Source organism: Equus caballus, chromosome 13 (assembly GCF_041296265.1).
Source record: "Equus caballus isolate H_3958 breed thoroughbred chromosome 13, TB-T2T, whole genome shotgun sequence".
NCBI classification, from domain to species: domain Eukaryota; kingdom Metazoa; phylum Chordata; class Mammalia; order Perissodactyla; family Equidae; genus Equus; species Equus caballus.
The window spans coordinates 6532476-6549957 of NC_091696.1; the positions used below are offsets into that span (position 1 = coordinate 6532476).

Genomic DNA, 17482 nt, shown 5'->3' on the forward strand with positions numbered 1-17482 from the left:
GACGGGATCTTAAAGCATTGGCTCTGTGGCAGATTCCTGAGTGTACATTAACTTTCATCTTTGACAAAAAGTATCAGTGAGTAGATGGATAGAGGGGGCAAGCACAGCAGTGCTAAGTTTTATGAAGCAAGTGTCAAATAAAGGAGGAGGAGGAGTCAGAGGTAAAAACGGGGAATTTTTGCAGTGGTTTTCAGAATTTAGTAAACCAAATTCTGATCCAAATTTCCAAAGAATGTATGGCTTTGTTCTTAAGTCATGTCTGGCTATTTTTAAAAAGCACATTTTCACTTACTGCTTTGTTCAGAAAGAAGTCTTGTTCTTTGATCCTTCCTAGTAGAGTTTTCTCATCCTGTTTTCTGGCAGACTTGACTCAACTGCTTGCTTTCAACAGTTTGGCCAAGCACATTAAAGCTGGTTCTCTATAGCTTTTCAGTTACGCATTTCTCACTGCAGTCTTGAGTTTCCCCTCTCCTCTCAATGACATTTGCACTTAAGTGGGCAGCAAAGGGACTGATAGGGATTGTTTGTTTAATTAGGACCCTGGAATTTTGCCTCTAATCCCCTAACATTCTGATTAACTTAAAGATATCCTTCCCCCAAAACAGAGAAAAACTGCGCATGTTTTGACCTTCTGCGCCCCAGCGAAAACCCAGGACCATCCCTTCTGGCTTTGACTGGTGATTTGTATGTGATGCTAGTGAGTGCTGGGAGCCGACTGACTGGATTACCGAACCAGCACCAAAAACATAATTTCTATTTTTGTCACTATTGCTTTCCCATGACCTTATTTCTATTAGTTTTGGCCTATTTTCTTGAAGTCCCTTTGCCAGTGGCTTTGTGGCCTAAAAATAAGAATGCTCATATTTTAAATGGGAATTTTAGCATTAGGAAATACTTGTAAATGACAAAGGGCTAAGATGAAAGACCAAAGAAATAGCAAAAAAAACCAAAAAGTGAAATATTTAGTTATGTCCTTTTTCTCCCCTGCTTCTCTTTTGGAATCCTTTGAACTTGGGCCTGTTTTCTGTCCAAATGCTCAAATGACATTTTTTTTAGATCTGAAAAAACTGTTGTTGGAAAAATCTAAATATAACTCTGTGGCAGGAGACCAAGGATCAAACATATTTTCTCAGAAGGATAGTAACTACAGGAAAAAAACTATCTTCTGAAGCTTTCTAGAAGAAAAGACTAATCAATCAGTACTACAGAGAAAAAGAGTATGGCAAACATCAAAGGGATGGCAGAGTTCTGGTGTTGTTTTCTGTAAGTTTATGCTTTTGTGTTGAATGTTTGATCACTGTCTCTCTTGAAAAAAACATTTTACTGTGGACAGTTTTAAACAGATGACAAAAACAGAATAGTGTAATGGGCCCCTATGTACCCATCACCCAGATTCAACAGTTATCAACTCACAGACAGTCCTGTCCTTTTCAACTCACCTTCCCTCTTGCTGTTCTATTTTAAAGCACATCCCAGATGCATCATTTCATGTTTGAGTTGGTATCTCTAAAAGATGAGGACTCTTCAGTAAAAACGAATACTCTAGTCTCTTCTAATTGGGATCCTACCAAGGTACACACATGGTTGTGATTGATCTCTCTCTTAAATCTTTTTGTTTTCTTTTGTTTATAGGTTCCCTTTCTTCCCTCTTTTAAGCCTTTGCAATTTATTTGTTGAGAAAATTGAGAAATCAAGTCCTTTGTTTTCCAGAGCCCGGATTTTACTGACTGCGAGCCCATGGTGCTTTACGTATTCCTCTGCCCTCTGTGTTTCCTCCAATTGCTAGTTGAAGTTAGGTGGTGGTTGGTTCTTTCATGAAGGAGGCACAGCATGTCTCGTCGTCTTTCTTTCTGTGATGTTAGCATCTGTCGATGATTGGTGCCGTCTCCTTTCATTTAGTAGTGGCTGCAACATGGTGATATTCTAAATCTACTATTTCTTCTCTGTTAGCGGGAATACATTTATAAAAGAGTCAATTACCTTCATTACTGCTGGGTTACCCTGAGACATAATTAGTACAGGAAAGATAGGATAGATGCTCGATTCCCCTCCTTTTCCTTTAAAGTCATCTGATGGCAGAAAAACTGAAAAAAAGAATATTTGCCTCTTACTGAAGGTTTTTTAACAAGTGTGTCTTTTTAAAAAAGTTTTAGGTTAATGTCATCTAAAATCGTTTGAGGCTCTAACTGTGGTTTACAACTCCCATATTCGAGTGAAAGATGTAGCTATAGAAGTAAGCTTAGAACTATAGAACCAAGCAGAAGGCAGTTCCCTGCATATTTCTTAGAGAGTAAGGAGCTATTGATTGTTATTTATTTACTTTTTTGGTGAGGAAGATTGTCTGTGAGCTAACATCTGTGCCAGTCTTCCTCTGTTTTGTATGTGGGACACCACTACAGTGTGTAGTGAGTGGTATGTATGTCCTCACCCAAGACCCAAACCTGCGAACCCTGGGCCACCGAAGCGGAGTGCACGAACTTAACCACTACGCCACTGGGCGAGCCCCTGATTTTGTTTTTTTTAAGCACCTCATGCTTAATAAGCACCTCACAAATTTTTGTAAAACATATATGTGTTTAATTAGAGTGATGGTCATTTGGAATAAAGGGTGAAATTTGAGATTGTCAGAATCGTTACAAAATCACTGAGCTTTCTCTTTACAAGGCAGTGTTCTGGATGTTAGAGGATATGTTAGTTTTCTGTTGCTGTGTAACAAATACTACAAACTTAGCAGCTTAAATTAAAACACATTATTATCTCACAGTTTCTGTGGGTCAAGAGTCTGGACATAGCTTATCTGGGACCTCTGCTTAGGGTCTCCCAAGCTGTTAGAAATGTAGGTGTCAGCCAGAGGAGGGTTCTCATCAGAGGCTCGGCCAGAGAAGGATCTGCCTCCAAGCTTCCTCAGGTTGTTGGTGGTAGAATTCACTTCCTTGCAGTTGTAAGATTTGTGGCGATTTGCTTCGTCAGAGCCAGCAATGGAGAAAGGGCGTGAGAATCTCTAGCAGGCGGGGCTCTGCACTCTGATGTAGTAATCTTGTACACTAATCACCCACATCTCATCACTTTCCAGCATTCCATTGGTTAGAAGTGAGTCACAAGTCCTGCCCACACCCAAAGGGGCGGGGTCACCCCAAGGGATGGGGTCACACAAAGGCATGGGTGCCAGCAGATGGGATCATGGGGACCACCCTAGGGTCTGCCCACCACAGTAGTTTCAAATACTTGCTTCCTCTTTTCAAGAAGTTTGTAACCAAGTTAGTCATAAAAATAAGAATATTTTGCATCACACTTCTGGGAATTTATCATAGATAATTTAACCAGAGCAAAAATGTATGTGCCTGAATGTTTATTCCAATTTTATCTGTTTTAACAAATGATTGGAAACTAACAAACTATTCAACAGTGGGGTGTTTTGGGAAATTATTATGAGAAGATCAATGTTCTAAAATAAAGTATAACCACTACTAATTTATAAAAAGCGGGAGAAAATGTTTGCCATGATAATATCATTTTGGGGGAGGAAAGTATGTGGAGATAAAGAACAGGGGCAGGGGCCAGCCTGCTGGTCTAGTGGTTAAGTTTAGCACTCTCTGCTTTCTGGGCCCAGATTCGGTTCCCAGGTGCAGATTTATACCAACTCATTAGCAGCCCAGCTGTGGCAATGACCCACATACAAAATAGAGGAAGATTGGTGACAGATGTTACCTCAGGGCGAGTCTTCCATAGTGAAAAAAAAAAGAAAAAATTGAGCGGACTGTTCATGTAGGTGAATGAATGAATAACTCTTCATACTATAAAGTCACTGTGCCTTATGACTGGAGACTCTGAATTTATATTCACTTTACTTTTTCCATACAAATATTAAGAATGCTAATTATTACTTTTTAGGGGGATATTTGTAATAAAAACTTAGTAGTAGTACTTCTATACTTTCATTGTGAAATTGCAGAAAATATCTCATCAATAACTATAAAATGACTCAGTCATAGCAAATTTTACTCTAGGTGTATAACAAACTGACCTTGACTTTGGGATCCTTCACAGAGGCGTCAAATAAGTAAAAGTCTGGTCAAATAAGAAAAATAAGCCTGGGGCTGGCCCCGTGGCTGATTGGTTGAGTTCACACGCTCAGCTGCAGGCGGCCCAGTGTTTCGTTGGTTCGAATCCTGGGCACGGACATGGCACTGCTCATCAAACCACGCTGAGGCAGCGTCCCACATGCCACAACTAGAAGGACCCACAACGAAGAGTATACAACTATGTACCGGGGGGCTTTGGGGAGAAAAAGGAAAAAAATAAAATCTTAAAAAAAAATAAATAAGCCTTACATTCAGATGCAAATTTAGGTCTCTTCCTGTTGAGGTGCGAAGATGCTCAAGGACTCTTTCATAGAACCTACATCATATCGAAAAGGTGTTTAGGTTCGTTTAAATGACAGTGACCTTTAGAAGAATATATAATGAATCTCAATTTATATTTTCCCCTCTATGTATTGAAGATTATTTTTATTTACACTGTATGTTGTTTTTATTTGGATGCCATATAGCAGACTTTCAGTTAATATCATGGAATGAGTCTATTAATGACTGGTATTAATGAATGAAGTTACTTTCAGACCAAAACAAAAAATTCTAATAGAGAAGAAAAAGATAATGGATCTTCAGGCCAGATATCTTCAGAAACCTGTGAGTGGGTAGAAAGAATGCCGTGTTTAGTTTTGTAACCTCTGCAATTATAAAACTGCATTATAACATAGCTCTGTTCTACCTGGCCTCATAGAGGATCCTGAGTTACGGGAACTTTGCAGAGAAACATCCTTGCTTTTGTGTGTGAGGTGGTGACCAGGACCATAGATGGGGGAAGGATGGGGCGGGGAGGAAGGTACCAGGCCCATATCTGGCGCCGCCTTGCCAGTACCCACCTGCCTGTGCCATGTCAGTGTCATTGGCCAAGCAAAGCAGATGACACCATGTCTTACCTATTACAGGCATCGACTGGGCTCCCAAGAGCGACCGCATTGTCACTTGCGGGGCAGACCGCAATGCCTATGTCTGGAGTCAGAAAGATGGTGTCTGGAAGCCAACCCTGGTGATCCTGCGAATTAATCGTGCAGCCACGTTTGTCAAGTGGTCCCCGCTAGAGAACAAATTTGCTGTAGGAAGTGGAGCGCGGCTCATTTCTGTTTGTTACTTCGAGTCTGAAAATGACTGGTGAGCAACATCTGAATATTTTTTATTTCTTTCTGTAGAACTGTACGTTTAGACCGCTGTGTCATTGGTTTCTTGAGGCACTAGGTGAAGCCTTAAATATAACTTCAGGTTTTTCCTCAGCTGGACCTTTTTTCCCCTCTGAAATTCTCCATTTTCTCTGATTGAGCATTTTTCCTTCTTAGGTGCACCTTAAGTCAAATCCCACCTCTTTCTCATGTTAATGTCATGCTGTGGCTTCCATGTACTGATCTCCTGACTTGTTTGTTGTTAAGATACTGCTGCTCTTCTCACGCTGTACTGTCCAAATTGCTGTTTTCTCCCTCTGATAGATAAATTCTAAACTCAAAGATTCTTGGTGCCCTGAGGAACATTTTTTTTTCTCTCTTTAACTATCAACTAGGATTCTTACAGATAAGTGTTCTCCTTTCTTTAAAGTTTGTTTGCTAACCAAATCTGTCTTGAGATAATTATTTTACTTGTTTAAACCATTGAAGTATAAACTGACCAGAATCTTGGAAATATAATCAGACTGTTGTACTTTTTTTTTTTATAAATCACGAGTAGCTGAGCCAGTCAAAATACAGAGATTTGTTTTTATGCATAACGTAGTTGAACTACTCCTTCCTGCTTGCTTTGATAAGAAAATGACTCTGCTCTACCTGGCATGCATTCAGAAAGGGTGGGAAATACCTTTCAACATAGAGCTGTCATTCAGTATGAAACGGGCAGTGTTTGTATTTGCACTAAAAATAGCAGAGTACACATTACTCTTTGTGTTGGTGTTACTGTTTGCTTTCTGCTAAAATAGTGAAAGGAAGAGATTATCATATTAGATTTTGTAATTTAGTAAAACTGCAGAAATTTTGATTCTGTGAAACAAAAGTCTCTGAATTTGCAACAAGATTGATTTATGAATTTAAGACATGCATTTTTCTTTCAAGCATGCATAAAATAAATAAGGCTATCAGAATGTTGCCTGCTAAAAATCACTTGGAGTCTTGCCGTTAGGAATAGATGAGAAGCAACTTTTCTTCCTAGGTAACCTTCAACCTTAGCGATTGTTCAGATTTTTATTCATTGAAAAATGGTCTCAAATATAGGTCAATTGGGCTTTACTGTAGTACAAGGTACTGTCTTTTGAACAAGCTGTATGTTCAGGGGAGTTTCTCATTGGTACGATGCGCATACTTTAAAACAACGTCTGAAAAGCCTTTAGTTTTAAATGACTGCATTATAAAACAAGTTATAATATTGTCTGCTTTTCACAATGAAATTTTTCAGATAAGTTCTTAAGAAAAAGATTCTATAGAAGAGTAATAATTTAGCATTCAAGGAAAGGCATCTGGCTCGACATTAAGTCCCTCAACTTTTGAACAGCAGAACGTGTCTGGTTTTTAAGCAGCAGTTCAGGGGCAGAAATTTAGTTAGTTCAGCCAGAATAATGACTGATGTTAGACGTAAGTAAACTTTGGAGTGGAGCAGAGACCTGCCTAGAGGCCAGTCCCTAACAAGAGGTTCTGCTAAGTTCTCGGTGAAAAAAAATTGATGAAAAAAGAATTTGCAGCTTCACGGAGACTTAGCTATCTTACAACCTGAACTTAACCCAAAAAGAAGTAACAAATCACTGAATATTTGTAATGCAAATTCAAGTAATTTCAAACCTCAATTTTTGTTTCAGCGGTTAAAGTCACACATAAGCTGAAACTCCATGGGGCAGTACCAGAGTTAATCCATGAATATACTTACTAATGAGGGTCCCCTGGTAGCGGGGAAAGTTTGGAACCAGCTGCCCTCGTGGGAGAGTCAAAGCCTGTCTTTCAGGGACCCTTTGTGGCTCTCCTTCCTCTCTTCCTTTAGAAAGGCATCTTCTCCCTGGCAGGAGGCCTGGTAGCCACAAACCGTGTCTGGATGTCTTCACCTGACACACATTCTTGGGTCATTTGGGGACTGTTGCTTGATGTGTGGGTAGACTAAAATGGGTTTTCTCCTTTTGTAGGTGGGTAAGCAAGCACATTAAAAAGCCAATTCGTTCCACGGTCCTCAGCTTGGATTGGCATCCCAACAATGTCTTGCTGGCAGCAGGATCCTGTGATTTCAAATGCAGGTGGGAACAAATGAGAATTGGCAGGCAGACTCGAGCTGTTTGTTGTTCATCTTTCAACAAACATTTTTAAAGTTCCTTTTCTTTGCAAGGTACTGTGCTAGACACCGTGAGGGACTCTGAGATGAAAGGAGCTTGTGATCTAGAAAAGGAGCTAAAGCAGGTGCATAAATCACTGAGGTAGAAAGAAATGGACTCGGAGGTGCAGTAGGAGGGAGATGCAAGGGCGGGCCCCCGGAAGTTTTCCTCAGACAGAACGTCCATGGTTGGGAGTGAAAGGATAGTGTTCTCGGGCTGGCCCAGTGGCACAACGGTTAATTAAGTTCGCACGTTCCACTTTGGGGGCCCAGGCTTCTCAGGGTCAGATCCTGAGTGCAGACCTACGAACCGCTCATCAAGCCATGCTGTGGCAGGCGTCCCACATATGAAGTAGAAGAAGATGGGCACGGATGTTAGCTCAGGGCCAGTCCTCCTCAGCAAAAAGAGGAGGATTGGCGGCAGATGTTAGCTCAGGGCTAATCGTCCTCAAAAAAAACAAAAGAAAGAAAGTATAGTGTTCTCCCACCTCAGCCCCAACTACAGTATTGTTTGTCATTTCGTGACCCAGGCAGCAGACTCGGCAAATTCCAGAGCGAAACTAAGATTAACAACACATAGCTGAACAGTGCACTGCTGAGCTCTTATTGTACTGTTCCTTTCCACTTAAAGCTTTTTATTTGTCATTAGCATGAGGCTAGAAGAAACACAGCCACTTTGCTCAGAGCTTTAAGGATCATACCGTGTAATTTGCTTCTTAAAGTTGTTCTTTATCAAGAAGGCTTTTTTTCCCTTAGCCAAAAAAAAAAGCAAGTAAATGTTACTTGATGTTGACTGCGTGGTGGGTTGGGAGATGGGACACATCTTTCTTTAGTAGATTATGCGGAGAATTTCCAAAAAACCTGGATAGTGCTTTATATCCAAAAACATCTGAGGATTTTTTGTGTTTTGGGTTGATTTTTTTTTTTAAGATATGTGTGAGAGTGGAGGTATAGTAGTGTCAAGGCACTTTTTAGAAAAAGATTGGTTCTTCTCAGTAACAACCAATGCAACAGTAAAGATACATAGACATTCCCTAGATTTGTTTCATATTCAGGAGTTTTGTTGTTTGTGATGTGTTATCCGCAATCATTCTAGCTCCCTTAGAAGGAGGACTAAGTGGTACTGATCCATACCACCTGGATTATCAGGCTGTGTCTAAAAATCTGGTTGTGAAAATAGGTTGCAATTCTTTTGTTAATGTTGATTTCCACGTAGACCGCTTTGACTTGTGGTCCCGTGGGTCCGGGTCTGTTCCGTTCACACTCTCGAGTTGGCGGCTGAGAGCCCTCTGTTCTTTCCTGGCCTCTCATGGGTAAAGCAGTAGCCATCGTGGTGGTGATCGAAAGCACACAGATTCTGAGGTCACGTCACCTAACTGACGGACAACTCACTGTGCCGTTAGTCTCTTCAGTGCCCTGCCTCTTCAGAGCTGCTGCCGCCATTGTCATTTTGGGGGGAAATATCCCAGGTCATTTAGGGAGTCTTTGGGTTCAGAAGTTTTCGAAGAGAAGCTGTACAAAGTAAAAATAGCATTGGAGGGCAAAAGGGACTAAAAGAATAGATTCCCAGCTGGTTTTTTTTTTTTTATCACTTCTGCTTCCTATCTTTTGGTCAAAACATCCTCACATACAGCTTCATGGAATTAGAGAGACTAATGACACCAGGCTGTAAAGGCCCCTCCTTCATCTCCGACTATACCTGCCACAAAGGCTGGACAATGGCCCTGAGAGCTGAGGCCAGCTCTCCTCCTGACAGCACCAGGGAGAGCCTGCCCCCTCTCTCGCTGACCTCCCTTCACTTTCTCTTTGGAGATCCCTCTCCATCTTTAAATGGATTAATACCATTGGTTTATTGTAGGGAGGGCGAATGGTTTACTCTCTCCTAAACGCTGTGCTCATTTAGCAGAGTCTGTCGTGGGCCAGGGAAGAGTGGGGACACCCAGACCCTCCCCTAGAATGCGCACACCAGGAGAGAAGGGCTTTTGTGTTCGTTACTTCTAGAACCGCACGTCACAGCAGTGCCTGACACATCATCGGCGCTCTGTGAATGTCTGCTCGTTGAGTATGGATTTGCCAAACCTGGGGTGGCCTGCAGGCAGCTCTTAGAACCATTCTGTGTCTTAAGAAGTTTATGCGTCTGAACTTGTCCTTCATGTTTTGCTTTTTATGAATCAATCTCTTTGCGTTTTGGAATACCTTACAGCAGCTACCTGTGGCCTATTTCTATATACATATATTTTTATTTACTTTTTCCTTCTCTCCCTGCCCCTTAAACCGCAGAGTGTTTTCTGCCTACATTAAAGAAGTAGATGAAAAGCCAGCCAGTACCCCCTGGGGCAGCAAGATGCCTTTTGGTCAGCTGATGTCAGAGTTTGGTGGCAGTGGCACTGGTGGCTGGGTGCACGGGGTCAGCTTTTCCGCCAGTGGGAGCCGCCTGGCCTGGGTCAGCCACGACAGCACCGTGTCCGTTGCTGATGCCTCCAAAAGCGTCCAGTGAGTATTTGCCTTTGTTTGAATTTCGGACTGGGATCTCTCAGCAGCTGGCCGGAGACTCTTCTTCCCTGGGTGGAAGTGCAGGGTGTGAGCGTGAAAGGCCATCCCAGAACTGCCAGGCAGCCTTTAAAGTCACAAACACACTTAGATTGTCCATCTGGGGAAATTTTAAAGAGTTAGGTCTCACTTCCGTAAACACTCCTTAATGGGAGTACTGAGAGTGAGTCCTCTGAAGGACCCTCCTGGTTTGATAAGAGTTTCTGCAAATGGCCAGTTTAGTCCGCTACTGTGAATTTCTTACAACACGTAGATGTCATCCACCAGCCTCAAGTTAGATAGAAGAAATGTTCTTACTCTGTGTAGTCCGTGAACAATGACTCCATTAATTTGGAATTTCATTCAGTAATACTCAAACCCTTGATGCCAGCTCCTCTGGTGTGTGCCGGAAGAACTCGAATTGCGATGACTCAGTCGTGAGTGAGGTGCCTGCTCGGCCTTAAGGAGAGCGTGGGCATCTTGTCAGCCCTCACAACGCGTATTTGCTCCTCCCGTGCTGGAGGGAGAGAGGAGGTGGTTGGAACCCTCTTCCTCTTGTGAGTCTGTGTTCTTTCCTGGTGAATCCTTTCCACTGGCAGCTAAAGGGAACCCACCTTTAAAGCTTTCCTGACTTGTCGACCTGTTTGCCGAGAACTGGTCACATCAGGTGACTGACTCTGCTGTGCAGTGACATTTCAGAGAGGGTAATTTTTTCTGAACTGGATTGAATTTTTTTTTAAGCTTTGTTTTTTTAAAACATCCTCCCCCCATTATAAATGGTGTAGTCTTCCAGGAGATTTTTATACATATATGGGCACACACACATATATATATATATTTTTAGCACACGTGGGATTATGCTGTACATTTTGTGGAGTAGTTTGCTTTTTGTCATTCTTAATGTTTTGATACCGTAATTTGATTTATTTATGATTTGTTGTAATGCATAATAAGCTCTTAGTGTGTGCTTTTTACAAGCCCCTGTCTATCCTCATATTGATTTATTTGGCTTTTCCAGTCCTGCAAGTCAGATTACATTCTCCACTCTTCTCCTCAAACATAAATATTTCATCTAGTAAGAGCCACATGTGCCACAGTAAGGCCTTACGATGAGGTGTTAGGACCTTAATCTAATACCAGGAGTATTGGCAAGGGGCGAGGCGGGTGGAGGGCCAGTCTTCTGAGACATAGTTAGTTTTCAAAATGCATCATCTTTAATATGAAGGTATATGGTCCTAATTCATCAACAGACGTGTTTGCCTGCCGTATCTTTGTAACCTCTTGGCCAGGCGCTGGAGCAGATGACTACTGAGTATACGTGTATATGTAAACACACACCCAGCCTCTTTGCATGTGAGCCCCTGGCTGGCTAGGACTGCTGCTTGTTCAGTGGTAGCCCCAGCTCATAACCCACTGCCTGGTGGAGGAGAAGAATAGGCTCCTGTAAATATTTGTGGTCCCAGCCCTCTGGGGCCCACAGTGAGTGCAGGTGAGGAGAGGATGGCAGACTAAGATGTTCAATCCTGAGTGCCAGTGACAGTAAGAACTCCAGGAGGTCAGAGAAAGGAGAAGCCACTTTAGGCTGGAGTGGTCCAGGAAAGCTTCGTGGAGGCGATGAATTAGAGCTGAGCTTCAAAGACTAGGGTGCACGTTGGATGAGCGAGAGGAGCTGAGATGGCGTGTGGCTGAAGGGGTGTGGGAGCAAAGTCAGAGACAGGAAAAGCAAGGGCTTGCTGGGGACCAGTTTGTCATGAGTTGAGGAGGGGGCCTCCGAAGGGAGTGGAGCACCGGCCAGAGAGAGCTGAAGGCCTCCGTTTCTGTAGGTTATCTCAGGGCCGTCTCCCGCTGGAGGTTCCTGAAAGTCTGGGCCTTGGGGCTCGTTTTAAACATAGTGTGTGTTTGTACTGCCGAAGCCCCTGTGAGAATGGGGCCTTTGTCGTCTGTGTGGGTAAAGAAGCTGCGTGGTCCGTTTCATCTCGGTTTAACAAGTGTTCTTGTGTTCAGGGTCTCCACTCTGAAGACGGAGTTCCTGCCCCTCCTGAGTGTATCATTTGTCTCGGAGAATAGCGTTGTAGCTGCTGTAAGTATTTCTCTTCATTTTTCCTTGTAGTGCACCGTGTTTAATTCTCCAGAACAGGAACAATGTGTGCTCTGTGACTGTGCCCGAATACAAAGTAGAGCAGCCTTTTAGAAGAGCCGGCTGGCCTTTAATAGTCAGACATGCTTGTGGTGGGGAACGTTCTGCTGTGGGCTTGCTGGGTGGGCCGCGTGCCCTCCAGGGGCTGACTGATGTCTTGTTGCAGGGCCATGACTGCTGCCCAATGCTCTTTAACTACGATGACCGTGGCTGCTTGACCTTCGTCTCCAAGCTAGACATTCCAAAACAGAGCATCCAGCGCAACATGTCTGCCATGGAGCGCTTCCGCAACATGGACAAGAGGGCCACCACTGAGGACCGCAATACAGCCTTGGAGACGCTGCACCAGAACAGCATCACGTAGGTGCCCCCAGCCCCCGGGGCCCCCTGGGCTGGGTCTGACTCCCTGGACGCCGCCTGTAGCCAGCGCCCATCTGTAGACAGATGTTTCGGTAACCAGGCTGCCCTTCTTCCTGTCTCTTTCTTGATTGGCTCCCATGAAAGTTCTGTGAACTACCCCAGACATCCCTTCAGGAACGAGAGCAGCGAGAAGTCTGTAGCTTCCCAACTGCAGGTTCTTACTTTCAGCTTGTGAGAGAGCGAACCACCCCCACCTAGTCGTTCTGTCCTTCAAGGTCCAGGTGGTACAAGGTGTCGCTCGTGAGGAGCGCAGATCCTACTGCGAACTTGTGAGCTGGGCTGGCCTACAGCCTCTTCCCCGGCTTTGCCTCCTCAAAAACGTGATTGAGAACAAAAGGAGACCTTCCGTCATGTCACGTTCCTCTGGTAGTGATCACATGACAGGAAGATTAGTTCTATCCTGTTTGGAAGGGTACTTCTGGCTGTCGTTTCAACCATGGATTTCAAGTAACGTTTTCAAGTAAGAAGGTCATTTGTTGGAGAAACAGAATTCCTTAGCATCATTATGACAAAGCTGAGGAGGTTACTTACTTTTCATCAGGCATATGTGATTATATAAGATAGTTAGAACTGTGTTTGATCCAAGAAGCTTTATTTTTTTATTTCTAGAGGAGAAATGCAATATATTGTTGATATTTTAAGTTATTGCATTCAGAGTTGGCTACCATAGAATTTTCCGTTTTTGACTAGACCTTCTGTTTTGAGGGACTATGTTGGTAATGATGTTGGGAAGAATAATGGAAACCTCTAGACTTTCTCTTTGAGAGAATTATTAAACGCAGGTTGTGCTTTTCATCCTGTTCAGTGCAAATGGCCACTAGCCTTAAAATAGGCTGAAAATGTCTGTGCTGTATTGTAAAGTAATAGAAGTTGAAGGCATAGTGAAACTTTTCTGCACGCTTTTCAGATTTCTGTGTCTTAAATGACTTTCAGAATTGTTTCTTGTGAATTTTGTAACCTTCTATGCAGGCTCTGTATCAGAAAGGAAACAGCTCTCCTTGCCTCTTTGAGACTTTGAGGTTAAAAATAAAAAGACAAACTCTTGCAGATTGGCATGTCTACTTTTATCTGTAGATAGAAATCCTCTTTGCCCTAGAGCAGGGTCAGCCCTCTTTCTGTGATGCCGGAGGAAATATTTTAGGCTCTGAGGATCTTTGCAATCTCCATCACAACTACACAACTCTGCCGTGTGGCACGCAAGCAGCCGTGGACGATACATCAATAAATGAGTGTGGATGTCTTTCAGTAAAACTTTATGGACAGTGAAATTTGAATATCACCTAATTTTCACATCATGAAATAATAGTCTTTTAATCTTTTTTCAACCATTTAAAATTGTAAAAGCCATTCTTAGCTCACAGGCCGTACCAAAACAGGCCGTGTGTGCCATAGTTGGCCATCCCATTCCCTAGAGAGAATGTTCTAGACATTTTAGAGGAGAAAACAATATTGTCTGAGATGTGGAATTGATTTTCTTGAAAGCTCTGCAGATAATTAGGCTGAGACAAGTTGTTTCCTTAGTCTCTTCCTCTGCTTTGCTTTTTGGAATCTTGTGGTGGGTCTGCATGTTGCTAATGTTTATGGTGATTGGTTTCAAATGCAAGGAGAGCTCTTGGTTTATATGCCCTGGCAGCCTTGGAGGGTGACTTAGGAGGTTTTCTTTGGAGCCACTTGGATTTCAGTCATGCTTCGTCACGTCTCCAGTTTTTTTTAAATTGTTTCCATTTCAGTCATTGCTGTGGTCCTGCCCACACCCTGCTTCCAGGCAGTTTGCATGCTGTGTGGCCTGGTTGTCCTGTTTCTCACGTCACTCTAATTAATGCAAGTTCTTGACTTTTCCCTCTTTGCTGTCTTTTCTTTTCTGGACATCTGCTAATAAAGTGCGTTTGAATATTTTTTGAGTCAGATTGCTGCAGCCTAATATTGATGGCCAACTTAACATTCAAGAGTTGATAGACTGTTCGTTCCCTTAAAATGCCGTTGCACTGTTAGGAAGGGTGGGGCTCACTTCTCTCGCATACCTTACAATCTGTCTTCTTTTGGCCTTTTTTCAGTCAAGTGTCTATTTATGAGGTGGACAAGCAAGATTGTCGCAAATTTTGCACTACTGGCATCGATGGAGCCATGACAATTTGGGATTTCAAGGTATTTTTTATCTTTCAGAACAAATCTTGTTTGTGTTAAACTTTTCCCGTGAGAAGAATGTTTCTCATTTCTTGAAACAAAATGTCAAGTCCAGCACACATAGAAATGTAGGCCATTGGACTAAAGTTCTCTCTAAACCCTACAAGTCATTAGCAGGAAGAAAGCACGCTTTGTCAGGGCGCTGGAATACATACTTCTGGGTGTCCATTTAATCCTTGAGGAAAAGCTGAGTGCTGTTTTTGTAGTGGGCCCTGTGTTGGGCACCAGTCTGCTTAACTACAGACATATATTTTTATGGTTTACACTGATTAATCTGATAAACATAGAGTAAGTGCCCACTGGGTGCGAGGCGTGGTGTGAGACCCTGAGGATACTGAGGTGGAGGAGCTCTTGAGGAGCTTGTCTGGTAAAGAGGGGGTGGCGGTGGGGGCTTAGGTGGAGCTCCAGAGGAGAAGCCAGTGCCTCTGTTTTTATTTTCAGGACTTTGGGGGGATGCATGGGCTGTCAGCACAGCAAGGAAAAGATTGTGCCTGAGCTGCGTGTCCAGATGCAGTGGGATTTCAGGGTGCACGGGGTGGGTGGGGGCAGGCATTCTAAGCGGCACGAGCAGCGTGTGCAGACCAGGCCTGGAGCTCAGAGAGCTCACACCACATGTGAGGCACTGCCAGTGGGTTAGGCTATGTGTGGGTCATAGAAGCATGAGATGGAACTATAAAAAAGAACTGTGGCGTGGTCAGAGAGAGGAAGCTGGGCTTTGTCTGCAGACATCGAGGAGCCGTTCCAGAACCCGAGTAGAAAAGCACCAGGCTGTAAGGTGTGAGTGGGCTGGGCAGCCGTGGGCTCCGGGCAGAGGCCGTCGAGTGCAGTGAACAGGTGATGCCATGGGAGCTCCAGCTCTGGCAGGGGGTGTGGCCATGAGGTTCTGGACTAGAGAGATTTAGCGGCTGAATGGAAGGGGGTTGTGACGGTGAGAGAGAAATCCGGGAGGACTCTGCACACGCCCGCTTAGGGATTGGCAGACGGTGGGTGAGATGAGGGGCCAGGGAGGAGGAGCAGGGGTGAGAGAGGGTGGCTCCTGTGTGTGGCTCTGAATCGACCTTCTCCTGGTTAACCTCCAAAACAGGCGCCCGTTTACAGAGTGCCGCCGCTGCCTGTGCATTTCCATGATGTTCGATTCCTTCCCCTCCCCGGGTCAAACACCTAGTACAGAAAAGCCTCCGGAACGCTCTGGAGGAAGTCTTCTAAAAGTCCCCTCCCCCCTTTTCACCTTTACATGCTTCGTGTCCTGGACGTGGCAGCTCCTGTGTAGTTGGCACCAGCTGGGCCCTTTGTTCTTTGATCCCTCAGGCCGAGTCCTTTTCTGTCCTTTTGTCCTTGTGTAAGCCAGGAAGTCCCCGTGCAGTATTCTCTTTAATCCATCCCCCTTGGAGGGCCTGCTCTGTGTTGTGCACGAGGCTGGCTGCTGTGTGGCCTACACAACATAGGCGTGCCTGCCATGAGGGTGTCTAGAGGGTGGTGAAGAGGCAAGGGACATGCACACAGATGGCCCCCATGAGTAAGGACCACACAGATAAGAAGTGCGTGCCCTAAGAACACAGAGTCGCTGTGGGCTCGGGCGATGGGGACCAGGGAGCACATGGCCCGAAAGGGCCAGAAGGGGAGCCCAGTCCTGGGGAGTGTGCCGGGCAGAGCTGGGAGAGCTGTCTCAGAGGGGGGTAGGGCCGGATTTGGGGGTGCGGGGTCCTGCTCCTCAGCCAAGGAGGAGGGGGAGCAGTGTGGTGCCGTGGGGACGACGCCAGGGTGGACAGTCCTCAGTAACGCTCAGTGTTCTTCCTGCCTCTGCAAGACCTTGGAGTCTTCTATCCAGGGCCTTCGGATAATGTGAAGCTGAGTGAGCCTCCCGGATCGCGTGACAAACTGACACACCGCGCCCACGGCAGCCGCCCGCCATTTGCATGATGGTGACGAGAGCCAGCCGCAAGGAAACACTGAAGACACGTATTGTGCAAATATCGTGTGTTTTTGTTTGAATATAATTGGTGAAAGTGTTGGTTTTTTAAAAGCGGCAGTGATTTGGGTTTTTTTGTTTTTGCCGTTTCATTCCATTCTTGACCAAAGCTTCTCTTTAAGTAGTTTATTATGGAAAATTGTCACACTAACTTAAAGGGTGGGGAGGTATGGAAATTGTCTACTAAAAATTAAATAAAAATACTGAATGTGACTTTGATTTTGTTTCCTTATACGATTTCCGTTTTTAGTGGAAAAAGTAAATTCTTTGTTAGACTGGTTAGTTTTTAGAGTAAAGTCTTAGATTCTTAGTTTCTTAAATTGAGCTGTCTATACAACCTTTGACCAAAAGAGCCATTTATTGAATGCCATGTTTTAGTGTTGCAGTGCTTCTGCGGAGTGGGTGTCCTGTTCCTATATTGCACGTGAGGCACCGCCACTCAGCCGCCGGGCCCAGATGGGAGCCTGAGACCCCCAGGTCAGGCCTCTGCGCCCTGTGCCCACAGCAGGGGCAGCTGCTGCCCAGGGTGCACCCACAAGGGCGTGCTGCACGGGAGTGTGCAGTGGTGTGAGAAAGGAACAAGTTATCATTTTGGTTTAGAGATTATTGTCCCCGAACTAAGTTATTTTCATCATAATTAGACAGGAAGTTTGCCATTCCGAGGCCGAGAATCTTGAGAGGTGCAAATGTGACTGGATAGCAGATAAATACGAGTAGCCTTGAGCGTGCCCGTGTCTTCATCCCTGGCCCGGAGAGGCAGAGCGGTGATTCGAGCCCAGCTCTGGTTTTTGGGCACTGGGAACAGTGCTTTTCAGAGGCGCCGTGAGTTTGCCCATTTGGTGACTCCTGGGA

The 17482-nt window shown here is 44.4% G+C and overlaps 1 protein-coding gene across 1 annotated transcript in view; it reads left to right on the top strand.

The window, feature by feature from the left end:
- Positions 1-16843, top strand: part of ARPC1A (actin related protein 2/3 complex subunit 1A) — a 34126-nt gene extending 17283 nt beyond the window's left edge. Inside the window, exons 4-10 of the mRNA XM_001494582.7 lie at positions 4991-5213; positions 7210-7317; positions 9672-9884; positions 11925-12000; positions 12224-12417; positions 14532-14622; positions 16469-16843. Of these exons, the coding sequence (XP_001494632.1) occupies positions 4991-5213; positions 7210-7317; positions 9672-9884; positions 11925-12000; positions 12224-12417; positions 14532-14622; positions 16469-16507 (944 nt within the window). The 3' untranslated portion in view covers positions 16508-16843. The remainder of the gene's footprint in view (positions 1-4990; positions 5214-7209; positions 7318-9671; positions 9885-11924; positions 12001-12223; positions 12418-14531; positions 14623-16468) is intronic.
- Positions 16844-17482: the final 639 nt, after the last annotated feature.